The sequence below is a fragment of the Mytilus trossulus genome, chromosome 7, assembly GCF_036588685.1.
Source record: "Mytilus trossulus isolate FHL-02 chromosome 7, PNRI_Mtr1.1.1.hap1, whole genome shotgun sequence".
NCBI classification, from domain to species: domain Eukaryota; kingdom Metazoa; phylum Mollusca; class Bivalvia; order Mytilida; family Mytilidae; genus Mytilus; species Mytilus trossulus.
The window spans coordinates 48,079,216-48,105,693 of record NC_086379.1 but is presented as its reverse complement, the minus strand read 5'-3'; the positions used below and the strand labels follow the sequence as shown (position 1 = coordinate 48,105,693).

At 33.0% G+C, this 26,478-nt stretch overlaps 1 protein-coding gene across 1 annotated transcript; it reads left to right on the top strand.

The window, feature by feature from the left end:
- The first annotated feature begins 20,753 nt into the window (after nucleotides 1-20,753).
- Nucleotides 20,754-23,440, top strand: LOC134725194 (uncharacterized). The gene has a single exon (XM_063588828.1). It carries the CDS (start codon nucleotides 20,866-20,868, stop codon nucleotides 23,356-23,358), a length of 2,493 nt encoding a protein of 830 aa, XP_063444898.1. The 5' UTR covers nucleotides 20,754-20,865; the 3' UTR covers nucleotides 23,359-23,440.
- Nucleotides 23,441-26,478: the final 3,038 nt, after the last annotated feature.

Sequence of the window (26,478 nt, the reverse complement as noted above, 5' to 3'; positions counted from 1 at the left end):
TTGTACATAAATCAGGCCGTTAGTTTTTCTCATTTAGTCTCAGATGCATGATTTTTTTTATTAGTTGTTATTGGCTTTGAACAATCTGTCAGTAACTGCATGTATTCTAATATTTATATACTTAGTGTCTTTTTGTTGCTTGGATGTACAAGTACTTATCCACATCCATTCTATGTTTGTTGTTAGATGTTTTTTCTAATTATATCTTTCTGATGAGGTTAGCCTTTTTCAACTGATTTTTCTTTAGTTTGTTCTTATGTTGTACTGTTTTACCACTGTCCCAGTTTAGGTGATGGGCGCCAGCTAGCAAGTTTAACCTCGTCACATTCTATTTGTATCGGTCCCAAGTCAGGAGTCAGCTGTAATTGAGTAGTGGTTCTTTGTTTCTATTGACGATATATGTTGTGAGTTTATTGTTTTGTTCAGCTTTTGTATTGTTCTGTTGCACCTCTGTCCCAGGATTTGGGGAAGGCTACGGCATCCTATAACATGTTAAACCCCACCACATTTTGTAGGTGTTTGTTCCAAGTCAGGAGCCTGTAATTAAGTGGTTGGCGTTTGTTACATATTTGTTTTATTTTGTTTGTTATTATTTGTACATAAATAAGGCCGTTAGTTTTCTCGCTTGAAGTGTTTTACAATTGTTTATTTCGAGGCTATTGATAGCTGACTATGGGGTTTGGGTTATGCTCATTGTTGATGGCCATACAATGCCCAATAGTGGTTAATTTCTGCGTCATTAAGTCTCGTTTGAGGAGTTGTCTCATTGGCAATCATATACCACAGACTTTTCGACATTATTGGAATAGAGGGCAAGGTAGCATGATCCTTCACGTATACTATTTATATATGGTTATCATAGGCTCACGGAAAAACAAAATATTAAAATAAAAAGATGTTGTATGATTGCCAATATAGTTCAATTTGAGAACTAAATTTGTGAGCTATTCTGTAGACTGATGAATACGGAGTATACACCATCCAGCTGAAACGATATTTGAAACCAGTAAAAAAAAAAGACACCGTCACCGATTGTGTAGTAAAGTATGGAAATCTGGTAACGGTGAACTATCCCAACCGGTGGTATACACATGCCGAGTTGTGAAGTCTTTTGGCTGTGTGGCATGTTGATATTGTACTAGTATACGAAAAAGAGTCAGTACAAAGAGAGGACATTTGCAATGGCCATACAACCTTAATCGCTTGATTGGTTAATTATGTAGTAATTTCATATTCTATTATCAATCGAAACCACAAATGATTTGCAAAAGTCGTGATTGATGATCAACTGATAAGGACGGGTGTCCCTGACAAACCTCATCTGTATAAGATACTTTACCTACATGTATAAGCACGTGTGATACTTGATACGAGTTATGATGAAACATGTCAATTGGATGACCTCTTGGCATATTTAGAAATAGAACATCCGTTTTAGTTTGTTTTACCTATCATAGTTAAACTTGTCACTCATTTAAAAATGAAAAGTTTCGTGCTGCTTTTGTTAGTGTTTTTAAGTATCAGAACGGGATCTTGTATGTTTTCATCGTACAATATCAGGTCTAGCAACATCAGGCGAGCAAATGCAGATCCAACTGCAGCTATAGGTGGAACAAGGATGTGTCCGCATTGTCTCTTGTGTGTCTTCAGAGGACGATGTAGCAGTGTATGTCATCGTCTGAATGGTCCGTTTTGTGACCTCTGTCCGTATTGTGACACAAATTATTGTCGGAATAACTGTCGATTTCCTACTTTGGCCTTAAAGTAAAGATAAGATATGGATAATGCATGATCTTACTAAATCAGACTAGTAATGTTAACTGTTCTGCAAACGGAAAAAAAACTATGTTTTTGTTCGTAGAATATTATATTTTTCTAAGAGCAACCAAAGATTAATTAGTGGATTTATAATTTATCAAACACTTAGTTTGTTATTGGATTCGATTATTTCAAAGTTACTACAAGAAAACAACTATGTTATATTTAACAGTGAGGCTTACAGACAAAAATGTGTGTTAAAAAGAAAGGAATCAACGTTTTTTTTTAGAAAGCTTAAGGGATTTCCGATTTGTAAAATAATATGTTTGTTAAAAACAATTCAATTCAACATAAATTCTGCTTGAACATTTCAGCTAATATGAATGATACAAATAAGACATGGTATTGACTTATTGGTATAAAAATTTGTAATTTACATAGTTCACTGCAAATTAAGAAAAAAAAAAATATAATTTTGAAATTTGTTGTAAATCAGCAATTGAACTTTTATTATTCTATTAAACATTGTACAACCTTACAAATTTGTGTTTTTTTTAACAATATCATAATGGTGATTCTTCTAAACGGATTGCTGAACTACATAATTATATACAATGACGTCATAACTTCACTCTTCGACATCAGTAAAAATAAATGTATTGAATAAGAGGCAATGTCTTGTGTTTGTTACCAAGATGTGTCTTCTTTACTGTTGCCTTTATTTCTAATTGTATGAATTTCTAAATTAAATATATATACATATATAATAACATCTTCATGCCTTATATATCATGTACTGTAGTACGCCGCTAGATTAAAACTGACGTGGAAAGGTAACACATGCCCACCGAAAGCTCTTTTTTTGAGAGCCCAGGTGGTCGTGTGGTCTAGCGGGACGGCTGCAGTGCAGGCGATTTGGTGTCACGATATCACAGTAGCATGGGTTCGAATCCCGGCGAGGGAAGAGCCAAAAATTTGCGAAAGCAAATTTACAGATCTAACATTGTTGGGTTGATGTTTAGACGAGTTGTATATATATATATATATATGTCGTGTACATGATATTATTTTGTACGTGTTATTACTTGTACAAACATTTAATACAAGTTATTACTTATGTGAGGCTATCATACAAGTTATTACCTGTACAAAAAAATTTGTACAAGTAATTACTAGTACAATTTTTACTGAGAAAAAGATAATAACTTGTACAAATCATAATTCGACCTTGGCCTATTCTATGTTCTCAACAAATTGTTTCCCTTTAAACAAATAATACAAATATGTTATGACTTTATGGTATAAACTTCCGACATATGTGTACTTTTTGTATATTAAATATATGAGCAAAATTTGTAAAAAAAGTCCAAGCTAAAGTGTAAAGATGCAAAGCAGTGTAGAAACAAATATACTAAGAGGAAATAATTAACTTCTGGCATGACAATAAATCTTCTAACAATTCGGTTATACCGTTTTCGCATGGGTAAGAAATTGAGAGAAAATTAGTAATGTAAAGGAAGCCAATTTAATTATTCATTATTGTACAGTTGATGAACTTTACCCTTTGTTTAGAACAACTTACATTCCAAAAGATGATTAAAATATTAAGAAATTGGAGAAACATTTTAATACCAACTGCAAAGAGTAGACCAAGGTCTAATGGACTATGTAAAAATATCAAAGGAGTTGTGCTGAATAATGCCGAAAATGGATATAAAATAGGAACAACAAGAATGTGTCCCAAGTACACAGATGCCCCATCCGCACTATCATTATTGTTCAGTGATCCGTGAAATTGGGATCAGAACTATAATTTGGCATAAAAATTAGAAAGATCATATCATAGAGAACATGTGTTCTAAGTTTCAAGTTGATTGGACTTCAACTTCATCAAAAACTACCTCGACCAAAAACTATAACCTGAAGCATGACAGACGGACGAACGGACGTAAGGACGAACGACCGGACGAACGGACGGACGGACGCACAGACCAGAAAACATAATGCTCATAAATGCGGCATAAAAATTGGTATCATGATTGGATTTATGAGTCAAAATCAAATCGAAAAGAATCAGAGAAAATATTTGACAATGTTGACCATACACATACATGTACCAGAGAACATTGAGGTTAGCGTCATGAAAGCAACTTACAACTGCTATCTTTCAGTAGTAACCAAGGCCATGTTCACTGTAGTTATCAGGGTGACTTTATTACATGCACATGTTAAAGCTTATTGTGTAATTCCAGCTGTCATGTCTACTTGTCTTGTGCAAATAAATAGGTTATTCTAATATGACGTTCTTCTTTAGCTTTGGATACAAAGCCATGTTCTAATTCGAATAGAACATGGGCTGCACGTGATTGACGTCACAATTGAAATTGCAACGTTAGATGAATTTTGAACAACGCCAGAGATCAAAATGGACATTTTTTATGGTGTTGCTCGCTAGGAAATTAAATAAAAACATTCTAAAAGTAAGTTTAAATGATTTTTGTTTTTTTTATTGATAAACTGTTAATTTTTCTATAACGTTTATGTTCACCAAATCAAAATGGCAACATTTCGAGGGTCTACTATAGGTCCGCTTCGAAGTACAAAAGTTCAATATATTCCTATTAGAATCGAAATAATTCTATCATGCCATGCTCTATGCTCATTTTAACATGAGTAGGCATTATATTTGTAAACATTTAATACCTTGCTAACGCTTGGTATTAAGATATTAACAAATATAATGCCTACCCATGTTAAAATGAGCATAGAGCATAGAGCATTTCAATTGTGACGTCAATCACGTGCAGCCTATGTTCTATTCGAATTAGAACATGGCTTTGTATCTAAAGCTAAAGAAGAACGTCATATTAGAATAGACAATTAAATCTTAAACGAACAAATCCAAAGAAAGGAAGTTTTTGATAACATATTTAAAGCAAAATAAGAAATAAACATAACTCAAAGATAATGTGTTGTACAAGTTATTATCTTTTTCTCAACATAAATTGTACAAGTAATTACTTGTACAATTATTTGCACAAGTAATAACTTGTATGATGGCATCATACAAGTAATTACTCGTACAAAGTATTTGTACAAGTAATAACCTGTACAAAATAATAAAATGTACACAACATATATGTAACACTCCCAAACGTGTCCTTCCCCCCAAACGTGTCTAATTCCCCCAAACGTGTCTGATTCCCCCAAACGTGTCTTTTCTCCCGAAATGTACAATATTCCCCAAACGTGTCCGATTTCGTAACACCCAAACGTGTCCGATAAATGTTATTCGCCAAAACGTGTCCAATATTTTACGCCAGAACGTCTTACGTCTTTTAGCGTTGCTACATGTTACTCCTAAATAAAATCGCTGATAACGTTAACTTTACGGCAATTCTATGATGGTGACACAAGTGACAAACTTTTTATTTATTAGCTTTAGCTAATTAAATGTAGGTTTTAAATGAATATCATAATTCCAAATTTAATCTGTAATTTTTAATCATCTTTTGACTGAAATTGCTTATTGTTCAGTTGCAAGTATTTCATACTCATTTAGAGCGAACCTACACTAAATAATTATAGAGTTGAATTAATCGGTAACTTTGTAAATTATTTTGTACTAGTAAACTCCGTTGATGCTTTTTATATTTATCCGAATATTGCATGGCGGGCGTTAAGCAGCATTTGTTTGATTTTTTTGTTTGTTAATTAGTTCTCCATCTGAATGTGTGTGTATTTCAAAACCTCATCAAATCATCAATTGGTTATCCGTGTTTTTTTTTTAATTTTTAGGTTTCCAGCATCACTAACGACACACGATCAAGAGACATAACGTCCAGTGCCAAATATGTCATGCATTGGTTTTATAGATTCTTTTTATCAATATAAATAGTATGTGATCAACGCCGGTTATAAGTGGTTAACGAAATTGCAAATTTAATTTGTAATGTATATATTAACTTTAGACTGTTGATAGCGTATTTCCAGTTGCAAGTAGTTCATGCATATTTAGAGAACATACATGTTTTAATGATTTTACTGTTCTATACTGTTTAAGTTATCTTTAAACTGATGATTGCATATTGTCCAGTTGCAAGTATTTCATGCATATTTAGAGAGAACATAGCTTAGAAGTTTTTATTTTTACATTTGAACTGTATAAATTTACTTTAGACTGTTGCTCGTCCAGTAGCCGGTGTTTCACAATATTAAGAGAGAACAAATTTTTATGTGCAGAGAAAGGGACACTTTCATCCGTTAACTGTACAGTTTAACTAAATATGTTTGCTTCCTATTTACATACGACATAGCCGAAATGACGCCCCCATTTTTACCCAGTTTTTCGGCCGATTTGAAAAAGTACCTTATCTATATTTTTAAAGAAATGATAAAATTAGTATAAATTAGTATTAATGGAATAGCACTAACCAAATAACGCTTGATATGGACACGTTTTTGGCATTGGACACGTTTGGAGTATGTTAAGAAATGGACATGTTTGGGCGTTTATACAAATCACACGCTTTGGCGATGTTTTGATCTAGACATCTTTTGCAGTTCAGTGACGTCAACATGGACACGTTTGGGGGAATCGGACACGTTTGGTGGGAAGGACACGTTTCTGAGTGTTACATATATATATTTAATCTTGAAATTATATATATATACAACTCGTTTAAACATCAACCCAACAATGTTAGATCTGTAAATGTACTTTCGCAAATTTTTTGTTCTTCCCTCGCCGGGATTCGAACCATGCTAATGATATATCGTGACACCCAATCGCCTGCACCGTAACCGGAGCGCTAGACCACAAGACCATCGTGTACATTTTATTATTTTGTACAGGTTATTACTTGTACAAAAACTTTGTATGAGTAATTACTTGTATCACCATTCAAGTTATTACCTGTACTAATATAATTGTACCAGTACAATTTTTGTTGAAGAAAAGATAATAACTTGTACAACACAATATATCTGAGTTGTGTGTGCTTCTTTTTTGATCTATTAGGTTTATCCCGTAATTCCAGTATATGATATTACATATGCAACTTTTTATCATGATCCATTTTTGAAAATAAATTGTAGAAGGGTTTTATTTTGATTTTGCTTTTAACGACTTTGTCGCTTTGCACCAGTAATCAGTATTTAAGTGGCAACACGCTGTTAAGCTTTATTTGCTCAATGTGTCATGCTAGGTTAATATGTTGTTACTCTGTGTTCGTCGTGAGTCTGAATTCTTCTAACATTACATTGTGATTGATATAATTGCCAATGAGACAACTCTAAAGAAGAGAAAAGATGACACAGATATAAACAGCTATAGGTCACCACACGGCCTTCAACAATAAGCAAAGCCCATACCAAATAGTCAGCTTTAAAAGGCCCTGAAATAGCAAATGTAAACCAATTCAAACAAGAAAACTAACGGCCTTATTCATGTACAAAAACGAACGAAAAAAAAATGTAATTACATACTTCCCTAAACTGGAACAGTGGTGTAACATTACAACATAAAAACGAACTATAAAAATCTGTTGAAAGAGGCTAAACTCATCAGATAGATACAATCAGAAGTACTACACAGAGTGGACGTGGCCGGGTATATCCCATACAACAACAAACAAAAATCCACTAAGTACAGAATACACATTTGTAAAAAGAAAAGCAAAACAAACACTCTAATGATTCCAAAAATACATACGACAGAGTTATTACTTCCTGGCAAAAGAAATTAAGTCCATTTATAAGTAAAATACGGAAAAAATGTTGGTTTTTTTTTTACAAATTTAATAAATAAATACGAGAAAAAAGTAAAAGAAAAATAATACCCGACAATTGAAAAAACAATCCCAGACTAACTAACTCAAAGAAAGGTGTTTTTCAATGAAAAATTTTGTTTAAAGCAAAGTAGAAGCACATACAAGTAACATATATTGTGTTGTACAAGTAATTATCTTTTTCTGAACAAAAATTGTACAAGTAATTACTGGTACAATTATATTTGTACAGGTAATAACTTGTATGATGGCATCATACAAGTAATTACTCGTACAAAGTGTATGTACAAGTAATAACATGTACAAAATAAAAAATGTACACGACATATATATATATATATGTCGTGTACATGTTATTATTTTGTACAGGTTATTACATATATATATATATGTCGTGTACATTTTATTATTTTGTACAGGTTATTACTTGTACAAACATTTTATACAAGTAATTACTTGTATGAGGCTATCATACAAGTTATTACCTGTATATACAAGTAATTACTCGTACAATTTTTACTGAGAAAAAGATAATAACTTGTACAAAGCATTATTCTACCTTGGCCTATTTGATATTCTCAACACATCGTTTAAATTAAACAAAAAATACAAATAAGAACTAAAGGTATAAACTTTAACATATGTGTACTCTTTGTATTACAAATATATGAGCAAAATTTCCAAAAAAGTCAAAACTAAAGTGTGAACATGCAAAACAGTGTAGAAAAAAATATAATTTGATTAAATAATTAACTTGTGGCATGACAGTAAATCATCTAACAATTCGGTAGTCACACGCGTAAGATACAGAGAGAAAATAAGTAATGTAAAGGAAGCCAAATTAAGGAGGCTCCAGGGTACAAAAATTTCAGCAAAACTTTCAACATTTTTTTTTTCATTACAAATTTTATTTATTACACTATTAGTTGTTACTTTATGATATGGTACAAAAATCAACCATAAAAATCAATTTATTTTGGCCCCAGATGACTTTTAAAATGTTTATATCATTGAAAAAGCTCCAAATTATCTCCCTTTGATGGAAAAATGTCATTTTTTTGCATTAAAATTTAAATATCTTTTTTAACTCATTGGTGGCCTATATTTTTTATTACTTTTTTCAAATAAGTTTTACTTAAAGCAAACTATTGTAAAACTTAAGCGATTTCTGTAATTTAGTTCTGTTTTATTTCGATATTACCTTTTTTTCTACTATTAGTTCAACAGAAAAAAAGGCACCGTAACAAAAATGCATTCTTCTTTCAAAGACAGATTGTGAGCTTAAATGAAGGGTGACTCCATATTTTTATTTTATTTTTTTATTAAGTATAGGATAAACTTTATTTATAGAAAGATATAGCAAAATCCTATATTTAATAAAAGAAAATATTTATACCCGCGAGCCCCCTTAAGCCACAGGCACTTGTTTCTGTCAATATGGATTTACTATCAATACCCGTACGAAAAATCACTTTTCGTACGGGTATGGATAGTAAACCCAATATTGACAGAAACAATTTAACTGTGCCCTTAAGCACTTCAAAAAATAATTTGCAAAGTGGACGAAATTATTTTTTATTGTACAGTTGATTAACTTTACCTTTCGATTAGAACAGCACATTCCATAAAGATGATTAAAATATTTAGAAATTGGAGACAATGTTATGAAACCAGTGCAAAGAGTAGACCGAGGTCCGATAGACTGTAGGAATATCAAAGGAATTGTGCTGAATATTGCTATATGCTATCTTAAAGCGGTGACCAAGGCCAAAGACTGTTAGACAGGCACATGTAAAAGCAAAATATTGAGCTTATTGTGTAATTCCAGATGTCATAAAATTGAGAATGGAAATGGGGAATGTATCAAAGAGACAACAACCCGACCATAGAAAAAACAACAGCAGAAGGTCACCAACAGGTCTTCAATGTAGCGAGAAATTCCCGCACCCGGAGGCGTCCTTCAGCTGGTCCCTAAACAAATATATACTAGCTCAGTGATCATGAGAAACATACTAATTTCCAAATTGTACACAAGAGCCTAAAGTTAAAATAATACAAGACTAACAAAGTCCAGAGGCTCCTGACTTGGGACAGGCGCAAAAATGCGGCGGGGTTAAACATGTTTATGAGATCTCAACCCTCCCCCTATACCTCTAGCCAATGTAGAAAAGTAAACGCATAACAATACGTACATTTAAAATTCAATTCAAGAGAAGTCCGAGTCTGATGTCAGAAGATGTAACCAAAGAAAATTAACAAAATGACAATTATACATAAAAAACAACAGACTACTAGCAGTTAACTGACATGCCAGCTCCAGCTCCAGACTTCAATTAAACTGATTGAAAGATTATGATTTCATCATATGAATATCAGGCACAATCCTTCCCGTTAGGGGTTTAGTATCATACCATCATAACAGATATGAGAAGAACATAACCCGTGTCATGCCAACAACTGGTTTTTAGTTCCGATGCAAAGACCCTATAAGTGAATCAATATTAACGCCAAAATATGCAATCTTTAATGACCTGACAACAGTATCGTAACTATATCCCTTCTTAATAAGTCTATTTAAAGGTCTTGTTAGTTTCTGCGGTGAATACTGACATTTTTGTGCTTTATAAAGAATATTTCCATAAAAAATTGGATGTGAAATACCTAAACGTATAAGAAGTCTACATGTTGAGCTATATTTACGAATGATGTCCTTATACCGATGATAAAATTTAGTAAATGTTTTGACTAGTTTATGATATCGAAAACCCTGGTGTGATAATTTTTCAGTAATACATATATTTATCTCGTTAAAATCTAAAACATTGTTACATACACGAGCGAATCGTACAAGTAAGATGGTGACAAGGGAACGTCACCATCTAAAAATGGATAATTAACGATAGGAAATGAAAAATCATCTCTTTTATCATACATTTTAGTATTAAGCTTTCCGTTAGTGATATAGATATCAAGATCGAGGAAAGGGCAGTGGTCATTGTTAGTATTAGCTTTATTTAAAGTAAGTTCAACAGGATAAATTTCTTTCGTATACATACTGAAGTCGTCATTATTGAGAGCCAAAATGTCATCCAAATATCTAAAAGTAATATTAAATTTGTTTATCAGATGTTGTTTCGATGGGTCTTTGCTGATTTTGTCATAAATTGTAACTCATAGCAATACAAAAACAGGTCCGCAATAAGTGGTGCACAGTTAGTCCACATTGGAATCCCGATAACTTATGCTTACTTGTCTTGTGCAAATAAATAGGTTATTTGATCTTTAAATTTGTTTCCAATATATGATATTAAATATGCAACCTTTTTATTATGATTTAAGTTTAAAAACATCTTGTAGAAGGGTTTTATCTTATTTTTGTATTTAATGACTTTGTCACTTTGCACCAGTAGTCCCTAATTAAGTGGCAACAATCTGTTTAGCTGATTTGCTCAAGGTGTCATGTTATCTGATATTGTTACTTTGTGTCCGTCGTTTGTCTGTACTCTTCTAACATTTAAAAATAATACTAATACACACTTAAAAAAAAGAAAAGAAAAACAAACAAACAAAATTTACATACACTGAATAATATCTACTATGCAAATAAGTAAATGAGAGAAAAAAGTTAAAGAAAAAAAACCTGACAATCGACAAAATAAAATCCTTGACTTACAAACCCAAAGAAAGGAGTTTTTTTTAATAAAACTTTAAAAGCAAAAGAAGAAACAAACATAACTCAAAGATAATGTTTTGTACAAGTTATTATCTTTTTCTCAACAAAAATTGTACAAGTAATTACTCATGTTACTGGTACAATAACATTTGTACAAGTAATATCCTGTACAAAATAATGAAATGTACACAACATATATATAAATATATATATATAAGTGTCTAAGAATGTAACTTTAACACACTAATGAGTGTTATAAAATTACTTGTTATATTTTATATATTATTCACGCAATATTTCGTTAAACAAGTTAGCTTCATCGGGCGTGTGCATCTATGTAGGTGAAATCGGATGCATGACAATATATATATATATAGAATGTAGAATATTTAAAATGTGTAAATTTTAAAACAATTTTTTAGTTTTTGATAAATTTTTATTTATAGAAATGTCTGACGTCGTAGGAACCAAAGTATGGCAGTGCAGGCTTTGCGATTTTGCGATAAACAGCAAATAAAGTATCAGTTTAATGATTTAAATATACTTCAAATTCTACTTGTCCTCAAACTGGGAATAAGAACACCAGAATTGTTTAGATTCTATTTTTTTCTCCTTTTACCAAAATCAAATCCATCAAGAGTCTTTTTGTGCTTTAATATTATTTTTTTAATCAATTATCAGTATAAGCTGTTACAATAATCATGCAGTTGTGAAAATATGACAGAAATATCCGAAACAAAAGGCTGTGTGCTTGCATCATCCATTTGTGTTCATAAAACATTAATAAATTGTACAAAAAAATCTGTACAAATTATAATTTGTACAATATGACAACTTGTACACAACATATATACGTCACAAAAATACGTCGCTGTTTGTGATGTCCAGTGTTGTCGATAAAAATGATGTTCGTTGTTATTCAACGATTACTTAAGTACTATTATATTATTTATATAGGCGTTTCTCTGGGTTTTTTTGTACTGTATTCCTGTCACGTAGTGTTGTCATTTTACAATATTTGGTAACACTGCCATATAAGCGGGAGGTTTGGCTACCCATAAAACCCGGTTCAATCCCCCATTTTGTTCTACAAATGACCAACGGCATGTCAGGAATATGGCTGTTGTTATCAAATAGTCCTTTTCTATGTATTTTGGCGTTGGTTTTTGATTCACTCCAGTGTTTTTGTTTTTTTCGTTGTTTTCCTTTTATATGCTGACCGACTTTAGAAACGCAACACTAGATTATCTTTTTGTTGTTTTTGAATGAATGTGTCACCGTCAAAAGCGATGACTGCCTGTTACAAACGCCAAAATGATTGTCAGAAAGGTCAACAACTTCTGTCTGAAATGTTTTGGGTTCTGTTTAACGCCTTCTGATTTTGCATTTGTTCAACCCACTAATTGGTTTGGGCAATTATGCGGTTGGAACTTGAGGGCTTAAAAGGTTTTCCTTATGTCGATTCTTTGGCAATTCAGTTGACGGGAAACAGTAATGGTATGAATCTGTACGCAATGGCATTAAGCAATTTGATTAGCAGTTGACGTTGCGGCCATAAACATGTCTGGCAAATAACGTTGCATAATCAAATTCTGTCGACGTTTCATTGTCACTACATGTTGATCTGTTCATTGATGGCCAGCAGCAAATCTTGTCTACTTGTATCGTTGTCGGAAGGACAGTAAGACGAGTTTCTGAAGTCATACAGTATGGTTGCAGCACGTTTATGTTTTCTTGTTTGCAGTATTCTTAAGGGCTGATTCAGTTTTTTTATTACTCAGTCTTGGCAATATGGAGATGCAACAATTTTTAACTAGTTTAAGTGAGGCAATGGATTGAAAGAACTGTTTCACAAAGCAAAAAAAACTGAAACAATCTTTCATGGGTACAAAATTTCGCTGTAAGAAATTCATGCGACTTCAAAAATTCGGTATGTTCAATAACCACAGGTAAGTCAGATTTAGATTTTTTGTAAAGAGAAAGAAGTATGATAAGCATGAAAAGTAGTTGTAAGAGAATCAAACAAGATTTGGTAAAAAAAAATCAACAAAATGAGTGTTGCGTTTTCAAAGTTGTTCAGTATAGTTGATATTGTTTACTTCGGTTTAAGTTTGTTACCCGAATTGTTTTTTTCTCTCAATCGATTTATGACCTTTGAACAGCGATAAACTGTGTGTGTCTTTATCTACAGAATACAATGACGGACTTTGTAGAACGATTTTTCTATTTTCAGCATTGTGTTGAAGAAAGTGCGCAGAAAAAAATCAAAGGGGAACAGTAACCAGTTCATCGATGTGATTGTTTATATACCTTAATACCTTTAGAAAATACCATTCAATATCCAAAACACAACACACACATGCACACGTTTTCCAAATCATTCGATTATTCAGATATATCGAATACCTAATACCGTTGAACTATGTCGCGTGTGAGTTTAAGACACACGTATTCATCGTACTGGACATACAATTCGTGAATGTAAAATTCAAATTAAGAATGATAATTGGGAACGTGTCAAAGATGCAACCCGACCAAAAAGCCCATAAAACAGCCGAAGACCACCGATTAGTCTTCAATTCAGCGAGAAAAATCAAACATCCTGAGGTGGGCTTATGCTGACCCTTAAAGCAAAAATGTAAACTAGTTCAACAAAAGTAGACCCTAAATCATACTAAAGTCTAAAACATATAAATAAAATTAAATTAGAGAAATTACAAGATTAACAAATACCAGGAACAGGCACAAACATGCGGCAGTGTTAAACATGTTTTGTGAGGTCTAAACCCTCCCCCAAATTCACAGGAATACTCACAGTAAAACTTAGTTTAAAAGAATGTAAGAAAGTGCTGTTAATGAAGTCTGTGAAATGTGAACATGCACGCGCGAAACATATCAACAAAGTAGATTGATTAGTAGGGATGATGGTGTGTGTGTGCTTTCTAATATAAATCTTCTTATAATGAAAAGCCATGGCATGTTCTATTATTAAGGATTTACGTATACTATATAATTCTACACGTGTTTGGATACGTTAAGACTCGCTACATTAACTCAATAATACTAAAAGTATATCTCAAGCATTTTGATACACGAAGGCAGGTTTTCGACACATGCCTTTATAGATTATTACAAACCAACCAGAAAATAACTGCAATGCATATGTATATGAATCGTATCCACTAGCAGTAATGCTTTGAAATCTGATGATATTGTAACAATAAACTTTTGCAGCAGTAATTTACAAATGTTAAAATCACATTAAATCGATAAAAAACTAAGACGACAAATTCAAGATAACAAAGTAATCACATGAACCCAAAGACAACAATAAAGGCATTAGAAGTAGACTGCTGTTCACTAGTCATGATATCGATAACATCGAAAATAAATCTGGGTCACAAACCAAAACCGAGGAAACACATCAGCTATAGGAGGAAAACAACGGAAAAGCAGAAGTACTCAACTGCAACGAAAACAAACGCAAACATACATAGAAACTGACATGTTCCTGACAATGAACAGAACATTTGAAGAAAAATAATGGGTTTTAACCTGGTTTAATTGCTAGCCACAACCTCACGCTTATATAGCAATGTTAAATGCTTAAATGACAACATTAAGTGACATTTGAATACAGAACAAATTAACGCCAGAAAACTTAGGACAGAGTTATACACATAAAAGATAGTACAAAACAACATTTTAACCACAGAATAACAACGGACTCCATACGAGCAAGGTCGGTCATTTTGACAAGGGAAGCGTCTCCTGCCCTACATGCATCACCCTACATACTTTCCACATTCAGACAAAATATCACAATTGAAAAATAGGCAACAACGTCGGAAACTATTCTAATATTTTAACCAAGAGAGCAAAAATATATAGCTAGTAAGTTAAGACACATATATCGTATCTGTCAATTCCAAAACGAATGAAATGTTGGTTCCAGTTGTTCTCCCTCAACACTCTAGCGATGTTATGTTTTGTGTAAGTAAAGGACCTGTTAATGATATCCGTTTAGTGTGGACATGCACGATTGTAGAGTATAAATTTAGATGAGACAGAAGTTACGTTTCTGCTGAGAAAGGGAAAGAAAATTGATATCCTTCCGTTTCTGAAAACTAATTCACTTCATAAATGTTGAAGATCAACGATCACTTTGATGATTTAATTTTTTGCGAATTTGTTTTTTTGAATCAGTGGGATTCTTCTCCGACAAGAGAAAATACCAGAAAATAAACTGACAATGCCATGGTTTAAAAAGAAAACGACAAACAGACAAACAACAGTACAAAATACACAAGCTAACATTAACTGATATTACTACAGTAATTTGAATATACAATTCCAAAAATTGTAGATAAACACTGTTCAAGAAGAGAAAGTCGATCTTTCAATTTAGCACGGAGAATAAATAGTAGTGTAAAGCTTCGAAAAGGTAGAATTCTGATATGATGTTAAATTGAGAATGGAAATGGGGAATGTGTCAAAGAGACAACAACCCGATCATAGAGAAGACAACAGCAGAAGGTCACCAACAGGTTAGCAATGCAGCGAGAAATTCCCGCACCCGGAGGCGTCCTTCAGCTGGCCCCTAAACAAATATATATACTAGTTCAGTGATAATAAACGCCATATTAAACTCCAAATTGTACACACGAAACTAAAACTAAAAATAATACAAGACTTACAAAGGCCAGAGGCTCCTGACCTGGGACAGGCGCAAAATTGCGGCGGGGTTCAACCCTCCCCCTATACATCTAGCCAATGCAGAAAAGTAATCGCATAACAATACGCACATTAAAATTCAGTTCAAGAGAATTCCGAGTCTGATGACAGAAGATATAACCAAAGAAAATAAACAAATGACAATAATACATAAATAACACCAGACTACTAGCAGTTAACTGACATGCCAGCTCCAGACTTCAATTAAACCGATTGAAAGATTATGTCTTCATCATATGAATATCAGGCACAATCCTTCCCATGAGGGGTTTAGTATCATACCATCATAACATATATGAGAAGAACATAACCCGTGTCATGCCAACAACTGGTTTTTAAATAAATGTGTTTAGTTCCGATGCAAAGACCCTATAAGTGAATCAATATTAACGCCAAAATATGCAATCTTTATTGACCTGACAACAGTATCGTAACTATATCCTTTGTGTATGTATGGAAACTGCCTGTACCACGTACTACGTTAAGTTGTTGATAAAGTTGTCATGGACTTCCCCATTTTTTTTTATTTACTTTGGAGTTTGGTTTGTTAATACACTTTTGAAAACTGAACTATCATTGTAAAGGAAACCTGAAATTCAATTGTAATGTTTTAATGAATCAATAAACAACAATTGTGGTTATCTTAAAAAATATACATTTTCAAATATGCTTCAATATTGTTTTTGTAATTGATACCCTAAACAACATAGTCATCTTACATGAACTGTTGATAAATAAAGTACATATACTTTAAAATCTAAAACCGAAATATGTTAATACTAGTATTTGTAAAACATTACAACAAAATCTTTTTCATGATAACGGATAACGTGTATGAACAGTCATAATATGTTATGTTCATGTCGGATCACATTGTAACATGTACGGTAAGGCAAAAATAGTGTGTTCCCTATTACATCTTTGGAAAAAAAAGGGTAAAGGAAGGTACAGATTATTTTTTATTTTACCAATTTTTTTTTCATTGGGTCTACGGGAGGGACATTCTGACTTTAACAGTGCTTATTAAAAAATAAAAAAAACCTTTCAGATAGGCTATTTTTTGCTTTAACACTAGGGAGGGTACGGTAATAGGAAACAAACTTTTTTTTATTGGCCTAACACATAAGTTTTAAATCAGTTACTCTTCTTTTTGCTAGACGAACATGTATATCATGCGTAATATTTAAGGTCAAGATTCAAAAACCTGTTACGCAATATTTTCTTCCACCATATTAATCCCTCTGTAAATCAAATGACTTTCTACAATCTCGTCTATCTTTCTTCTCATTCTTAGAATTTTTCTTCTCTCATTCAAAGAGCACATTCGTTTTAAAAGTTTTGGAATGAAACTGACAAATAGTGTTGTTGCAGTTTGCGTGACAACATTCAATTCTTGAAAACCATCAAAATTGACTAAAATACCCAACGAAATATATAAACAAAATATTATGATGCTAATTTTTATAACTGAGACAAACACTTCAACTCGTATTGGTTTGTATGTATGAACAATGTATTTATAAAGATCCAACGGGATATTTGCACCTTCAACTTCTTTTTTGTACAAATGTTGCATAATACCCAGCTTCTTCCCTTTTCGTTTACAAACTTTTTTGGTTTGTACAAAAAGTTCTTCATATGTATCATTTACTGAATGAATACTGTCGTATATGTACATAACAATTGTTATTCCGAATATCACCCATCCCTCTGTATAACTTGGGTTTACAAATAGCCCTGTATATGTAAAAATAGCAACTTTTGCGATAAATATAAAACTGTCAACAAATATAATAGAAAACATGTAAAAAGTTATCATTAACATCACAAATATGCAAGGTAAAATAAAAACAACCAAGCATTTCCCTATCGAACCTTTGTCGCCTAGCAAAGCTATCAAGTTTCTTGTGTACGCTTTGAATACGATCAATATCCCAAAAATTGTAGGAAAACCAAAAACTGCAATAGTTATCAAAAGTTCAATTAAACAAGCAAAGAAATAAAATATACCTACTATAATTAAAAACAAGTAAGTAAAAATACCACGGTGAATGCGGTTTGTGAAATACTGAAATCTGCCTAGTTGTAAATTTAAAAGATATCCCCAAAAGCATGGATTCAATAATGAAAAAATATTAGCTAGCATTGTTTGGTGAATCTTTGTATATCCTCCTTGGCTATTACATAACACACGTCTAGTTCCAAACCTTTCTCTTAATCTTAAATTCATAGTCAAAGGCGACGATGGTTCCGAATTATTTACCGGAAGTCCGCTTACCAGTGTTTCTCCAAGATCACGTGGTACAGTAATGAAGATGATCAAGCATCCGATATACGCACCTAACGCAACAAATGGTCCTCCTAGAAATATTAGAAAATTGTCTTTACTTCGATGGTATCCAGCTATCATTGATAAGAAATCCCTTGGGGCGCCTTGTTTGACACTTTCGATGATAAATTCTCGGTGGTATATCAAGTGAACCGAAACTTTTAGAAAAATAACAAGAAGACTCGCCACTGCTAATAAACATCGAATTATTCGCGAGGTTGTGATTGGATGAATCAAACAGCATCGTCTGATCGGACTTGCAATTATTGAAAGTACAGTGATTGGGTTATGGTTTATCCATAATATTTCAAGTGGTCCCGATTCCTGGAGCAGTGGTGTTGATTCAGTCGGATTACATTTCGTATGTTGATCGACGGCTGGTCTAAGAAGCATAAATATATTGTCTACTCCATTAGCATCTAGATGTTTATAAATATATGCCAAAACCCATGCGAGTACTATTCCGAAATATAGATAAAGCACAACACCAATCACAAATGGACAGATCCACCAAACACTTCCAAATTTGAATGATTCGCCAGGACAAATAATTGTCATTTTCTTGGTATTAACATCAAAAATCTGTTTGCAACATTTATATCCTATAGTTTCAACAGGACAGATGACTTGTTTGCATAATTTGTACAAAAATAGGCTTTCGATGAAAATTCTAGTTTTGAAACACCAGTAGCTATAGTTGTACTGGTCATGCATCTTGGCTAGGTCATGGTAAAGGTCAGCAAACGCCAAGGCAAATCTTTCCGTTGTATTTTTCTGTCCAATAGCTATTCTACAATTACCTTTAACGGTTACGTTAAGCCATAGTGGATATGAAGTGTACTTTTTTAGCATTCCCATGGAGAGAGTTTCATATTCTGCTGGCCAATCAAGATACTGTTCTCCTCCTTCAAACCCATCGAATGTCCAAACCCATTCTAATGGTTGAATTACACATTTCGTGTAATTAATCTTCGACGAATGATTACAGAACTGAAAATGTAAGTTCACAAACCTGTACTTGAATTTTGTCACTTTATATGTAAAATATTGCTTACTTTCCGGAGTAAAATGAAAAGAACAGTCTTTGTCCAGTTTCTTTTGATCATCGTATGGCCGAACATCAGTGTAGCCACTGCATCTAATGTTCGAAGATTTCGCTACGTTTGTATGACAAAATCTATCCTTTCTGTGAGAATCTAAATTTGATATGCTTTCACTTAATGTTGTATTATAAAATACAAACAGAATGACACAAACTAGTCCTACTTCCATACTTCAATTTGATTTTCTTCAAATGTCCCAGTAATATGTTGACAAAATACCTGTCCCTCACCTGTGTATATCTATTTTTGTGTCAAAGGCCATGCCATTTGAATTGTAATGGATTTTCCAATCGTCATTTAAATCCCGAAACCAGGTCGAGTTTCATATATTTAGAGGACTTCTCACGCTTACTTTAAAATTTAGCTATATATTTAATATACACGTACTTCCTAAATGCATCTATTATATGCGGAAATTATACAATCGGTGAATTGCTGGCTTCCTATAGTCTCGTGATGATACTTGCAATCACTTAACCGTTATCAATTTTTTTGTACTTATTCAATTTTCTTTATCTAATGTTCATAACTTCCTAAATATGCATCTATTGTATGCGGAAAGTTTGCCGATGCATTAACGTTCTCTTCTTAAAATCTCGTGTCGTCAAGCCTCTTTTTTGTGTTATGTTTTGTGTATTCTTGTTTGTAGCTATGGCGTGGTCAGTTTATTTTCTACTTATGAGTTTGAATGTCCTTTTGGTATCTTTCGCTCCTCTTTTGAATCGTTATCAATGCTTTGTATTTATTTATTTTTTTGATGCAGGATAATGAGGATATGTAATATTTTGAATATAAGCCTGGTATATCCATTCCTTCAGAAGTCCGTTAAAACACTTTATAAATCTGGAACTCAATTAATCTGACAATGTTTAAAACTTATTCCTACATGTGTTTTTCTCGTTTTCTTTACAATGTAGATTTATAGCTGTAGTTACAAAACCAGTGAAGTCCAACTTTCGTGTTGAATGGACCGAATTTGACCATTTGAATTGTGTCAATGTAACTCGTGCCGATGAGCTAAGACGGCAGGTCATTAGAATTGAAAACGATGTGCTTTCTTTAAATGTACTAGTATATGAAATTACTAATAGTCACCAAAGTTCTATGGTTTCCTTTTGAACTTACACCAAATAAAGCACTTCGTTTTGTTATTCATATTTAATTCTACTAAAACAAAAGGAATTATGAAACTGGTTTTCTATTTATATATAACAAAATATCCTAATGCATTAGTAAGTTGAATAGTATACAACTAACAAAAAACCTAACAAATATCTTAACAACATGTTGAATGCACAAAATGTTAAGGTCATTTATTTTGAACTTTCAGTATCGGTGTATTTAAAAACTTCCTCATGTGACATAACACAACCGATTTAAATGTACGGAAAATTTAAATACACTTCCAAAAAATAACAGATGGAAATTCCGATTTGAAAAGATTTACGCTGCATATTTACCACATTGTACATTTCTTTGATGTATATGATCGCAATGCCAGAGAAAATGAACTATTTGTTATTGTTGATATATTCTGTGCTAGGATTGTGCTACTGTCACTCTCAACAATCGAAAGTTTTTCTGTCACATTTTACCGATTCTGGAAATTCGTCGACCATTGCCAATTCTTCTGAAGGCATACCATGCAGTCGTTACCAGGAATTAAGACCGTATGAAGACAGAAATGCTTTGGATGAAGAATGCATCATTTCTTTTACACCAAGTAGTAAACAATACTTTACCTATAAAGTTATGAAATATAAATTCAAGTTTGTGCCAATCCATCTAAGGTTTCTGAACTTGTCATCGCAGACGGAAATTCATTATACCAGGTGTGTGATACAACCCATGGATTGGATTTGGACATTTCGTGGAGTTGAGGGGAACTACGGTGGGCGGCAGTATCTAACCTGGCCACCAGAATATGGAACGCTCTCAATTGGCATGTTGAAAGCACACACTTCAATACCACTTCACATGAACCTAACCGTCCAAGGTAAATGTGATTTAGTAATTGGTGCCAAAAATACAACAATGCGCCTGGCAATGGCTTTTGATAATTTTACCAATGATCTTGCATTGACTAAAGATGAATATAATTATAGTTACTGGTGTTATAAAGAAAGAATATTCGTCGAAAATTACTTTTTATATCAGCTCTGCCTTCATGTCATTTGTCCAATAGAGACGATTGGTTATAGATGCTGCAAACATACGTATGACGTTAACATACATGGATTTACTATCCGCTGTCCTGGACATTTCTATGTGTTTGATGGCGTATGGTGGGTGTGCCCATTTGTAATCGGCTTCATATTGTATTTATACTTTGCGTTAATGCTATTTTCTCTTCTTTCTGTGTTGTACAAACACCTACCGTTGATAACTGGGAATAGTAGCAAAAACTTTCAACAAATTCCAAGTACACGTAAACAACAATATAAAAATATGTCAGGAAACATTTACAAAAATTCAAAAGAAAAGGAAAATTGGATTCACCATAATCCAGTTACTCTGTTTTCAATTTGTGTCATGCCGCTAAGAAAGTGTTGTCGTCTTTATCCGGTTCTGACATCTCGAGTACTGCGTTTTATTATCGCTGCTTTGAGTGTTTCGATTATATTTATAAAAGTGTTTGTTCATTTTCAATACGACCGCGCATTCATAATAGAAAGTGTTAAACAGGGAGCGCCTATGAATTTTCTATCAATGATAGCTGGTTACCAACTGAGCAAACATAACTTTCTCATACTTCTCGGCGGTCCGTATGTTGCACTTGGAGCATATTTGCTGTGTTTTGTTGTTTTGGTCTGCTCTCCGAAATGCTTCTCAGACTTTCTTCAAGTGGGTTTACCAGAGAAAACAAATAAACCCAGATTTGTTGTGACAATCGATTTAAAACTACGAGAGTTTTTTGGTTCACGCAGGATTCTGACTTTTCGAGAAGACGGGTACGCAAAGATTCAGAAAACTATGCTTGCAAACATATTTTCACTTCTCAATCCGAGGTTTTGGAAATACGCAATTTCACTTCAAGTTGGCCGATTCAAACATATTGCGGAAAAATTAATTGGAGACAATATAGTTCTTAATTGTCTCAAAGTGATAGCTTTCGTTTTTCCTTATCTTGCTTTTTGCTTCTTCGAATTGCTATTTACATTAATGTGTTATGGCTTTCCAACTGTTTTTGCTATTGGACTAGTCTATCGAGCTTATTCCAGGAACGTTTATGATTGGTTAAAAAACAAAAAGATAGGGTACTCTGCTATGTTTGTTGTTTTACCTGTTTGTATTGTTCTGTTAACTTTTACTGTTTATATGTTTTCGATTATTTTTATTGATAGCTTCATTTTCTTGGCGAGAGTTGCAATATTTACATATACGGGTCTTTTCGCAAATCCAAGTTACACAGAAGGATATCTTATCTTTTCTATTACTGTAACAATGTACTTGTACGATAGCACCAATTCCATAAATGAAACGTACGAACAACTCTTCAACCAGACAAAGAAAGTGTGTAAACGATTAAACTGTCAACTTGAAGAGGATTGCTCAATTATACTCCACATAAAGGACATTGAAGGAGCGAGAATACCGCTGGAGTTATACATGTTCGTAGTTGACGCTCAAAAACCAAAAAGAGTTGAAATTTTGAAATCGTTTCTTAAAATAACTACCATATTCTTATGTTTGTACATTTCGGTTGGCATTTTAACGCGATTTGATGGATTTCAGCAGCTTTCTGTAGTAACGCAAACTGCAACCACAACTTTTGTATGCCTCGTTCCGAAAATATTTACAAGGATGTGTACTTTAAATGAAAGACGTGAAATTCTGCAAATGAGAAGTAAAATTCATAAACATGTTGAACATTTTCTGTTATGCAAAGGAGTCGAGTGTGGTGGAATAAAACCAAAGAGTGGGACTGAAAACATGACTATAGATTCAGATGTTGAAAATAGCTTGTCCTGATTGCAAAATTTTAATTATGATTATAAATAACATGAAGAGGAATGTATAGATCAGTATTATTAATAAAATGATAAAATATTCATACAAAGTAAAATTGAGAATGGAAATGGGGAATGTGTCAAAGAGACAACAACCCGACCAAATAAAAAAACACAACAGCAGAAGGTCACCAACAGGTCTTCAATGTAGCGAGAAATTACCGCACCCGGAGGCGTCCTTCAGCTGGCCCCTAAACAAATATATACTAGTTCAGTGATAGTGAACGCCATACTAATTTCCAAATTGTACACAAGAAACTAAAATTAAAATAATACAAGACTAACAAAGGCCAGAGGCTCCTGACTTGGGACAGGCGCAAAAACGCAAAAAAAACCAGTTTTTAGCGTGGTAAAACTTGTAAATAACAGATTTTTCCCCAAACGGTAACATCATTATTAGCAAGCCAACCTTTTGGTGTGTTGTTTTGTTCACCAGTCGTTGTCAGTAAAATGGAATTTTATGCGATTGTTATAACATATACAAGTGAGAGGTTATGCTAGCTATAAAACCAGGTTTAATATAATTCACCATTTTCTACATCGAAAAATGTCTTTAACAATTTAAAAAGAAGATGTGGTAGGATTGCCAATGAGACAACTGTCCACAAGAGACCAAAATGACACAGAAATCAACAATATATAGGTCACCATACGGCCTCCACAATGTGCAAAGCCCATACCACATATATAGTCAGCTATAAAAAGAACGAAATGACAATGTAAAACAATTCAAACGAGAAAACTAACAGCCTTATTTATGTAAAACAATGAACGAAAAACAAATATATAACACATAAACAAACGACAACCACTGAATTACAGACTCCTGACTTGGGACAGGCACATACATACATACATACATAATGTGGCGCAGATAAACATGTTAGCGGGATCCCAACCCTCCCCTAATTATTACCTTGGACAGTGGTATAACAGTACAAAATAAAAACGAACTATAAAAATCAGTTGAAAAAGGCTTAACTCATCAGATGGAAGGAATATGGCAGTTGTTATGACTCTGTTATCCGTTCGTTTTATGTGTTTGAGTTTTTGATTTTGTCATTTGATTACGGACTGTCCGTTTTGAATTGACCTCGGAGTTCGGTACCTTTGATATACTTTTTACTTGTAAAAAGTATATATATGCATGTATCGTACAAGAAGCTCAAGAAGATGACCTTTGATCCCCTTAATCCGCTTCAAATAATTATTCTTGAACATTTTCTAATAAAATATCACACTCCAAACGATATGCTTTAAATTTATCTTTTTTTTTTTTATATATATGGGAACCAAGCAATGGGTGACATAACAGAATTATTCTTTTGGAGCAGTTTAAATATGCCCTTTTGAATCTATATTTAAGAGATTAAAATAAATCAGTCTTTGAATTAGTATTTTTTCATCAATGATAAATATGAAAAATAAATTAAAATATGGTTCTAGTCTGTATTTGCAGTTGATCCGTGACATGCAATTATTTTGTAAATATCAGGGTTAATCAAGTCAGGGGAATGGTAATTGTTATATTATAGTTCGTTTATGTGCGTGTTACATTTTTAAATTAATGTGTGTCGTAGTTCTATGCATAAAAAATCCGGTTGCGATCATATAATTCAATGTATGTTCAACCTGTAGTTTTCCTTATAATAGTTTGTGGACACCATTTCGTTATGTCTTTGCTAGCTTTTTGTGTGTATTTTTTCTGGTAAGTTTAGTATCTTCCTAGAGTTATTTTTTAATCGTGGGGTCTGTCTTTCGTTGACTTCTTCCTTACATTGCCCATTTGTATACACCAAGTCTTGCTTTTGTGCTAATCTTGTCAATATAGGTCTTACTGTGTTTGGAATTCAAGTGATCCCGATTGTTGTCACACTCCTCACCTGTTCATTCTTTATGTATGATGTATGAGAAAGAGTTTACTCGGATCTTTCTTTCTTAATTGTTACCGTTTATAAATGCTACCAATGGATAACAGAACAACGCGAATTCAGTTTATTAGTACAAATGTCATGATCATAGTGCCTGTCACCGTCACTTTCAGCTGATTGAGTCGTAACGTCATTGTTTGTTCAATTGAAAGACTTTTTTTAAAGTGGTGCTGCGTGGAAGACGACTTAAAGTAGCATAATGTTGATAAGAAAGGTTTTTTTATATTTAATTATTTTTCCTTCACTTAAACGCGAACTAATTTTCATCTTACAAATAAAAATTCGTATTTGTATTTTCCAGCTAATTTGTTGCCGGTGGACATGCGGGTTTTTCGTATTTTTTGTTCGCTCTTAAAATCTATAACGTCATAGTTCCCAAATTGCAAACATTTTGACATTTTTTTTTCACCTAGTACGTTTTTTTATGATAAAGACAAAAAAATCATTCTGTGTTTATTTTGTAACCGTATCCTTCCTTGTTATATAGGTCTTATATAGGTACACCAACTTGATTTTAAATCCCTATTGAGTCATAGAAAAATGGTTTGAATCGACCTCCAAACTATCCATGACTCCGTAATGAGAAGTATACCCAAATTGCATCCATGCTTAAATTCATTAATGGATACAATTATGAATACATTTAATGTGTCATTACACATCACAGACAGTTTTTGGTTTGAACCTATAAACATTGTCTTAGTTTTTGACACATTAACATTTTGTTTTCATCAACCTATTGACAAATATTTTCTTATAAGAACTGTGAACGGTCCTGTGAACGTTTAGTGGATGTTAAGTTTGAATATGTGCACCTAGTTTGTAAGACGTGTATAACGTCAATTAATCAAAATACAAATTCAAATTGTTTAGTCTCAAAGAAAACTATTAAGAATTTCTAACAGCTGTTTATGTTGAATAAGTGCAATTTGGGTACTCGGTGCAATTTGGGTGCCGTGACGTTAATACGTTTACTGTGACTTGGCTGTAAGTGTTGCTGTCTGTGACCTATTGCAACTTATTTAAAGTTCTGACCAAATTGCAATTTGTTTTCACAATTCTTCTTGGTAAAGAAAAGATTATTATTTTCTGGTACTTACCGAAAAGGGGGGGTCACCCAAAAAAAGAAATCAATCATTTTAAAGCACTGA

What these genes read in the sequence shown, in the direction of transcription:
- LOC134725194 (XM_063588828.1), top strand. Translation starts at nt 20,866, where the DNA reads ATGTATATGATCGCAATGCCAGAGAAAATGAACTATTTGTTATTGTTG.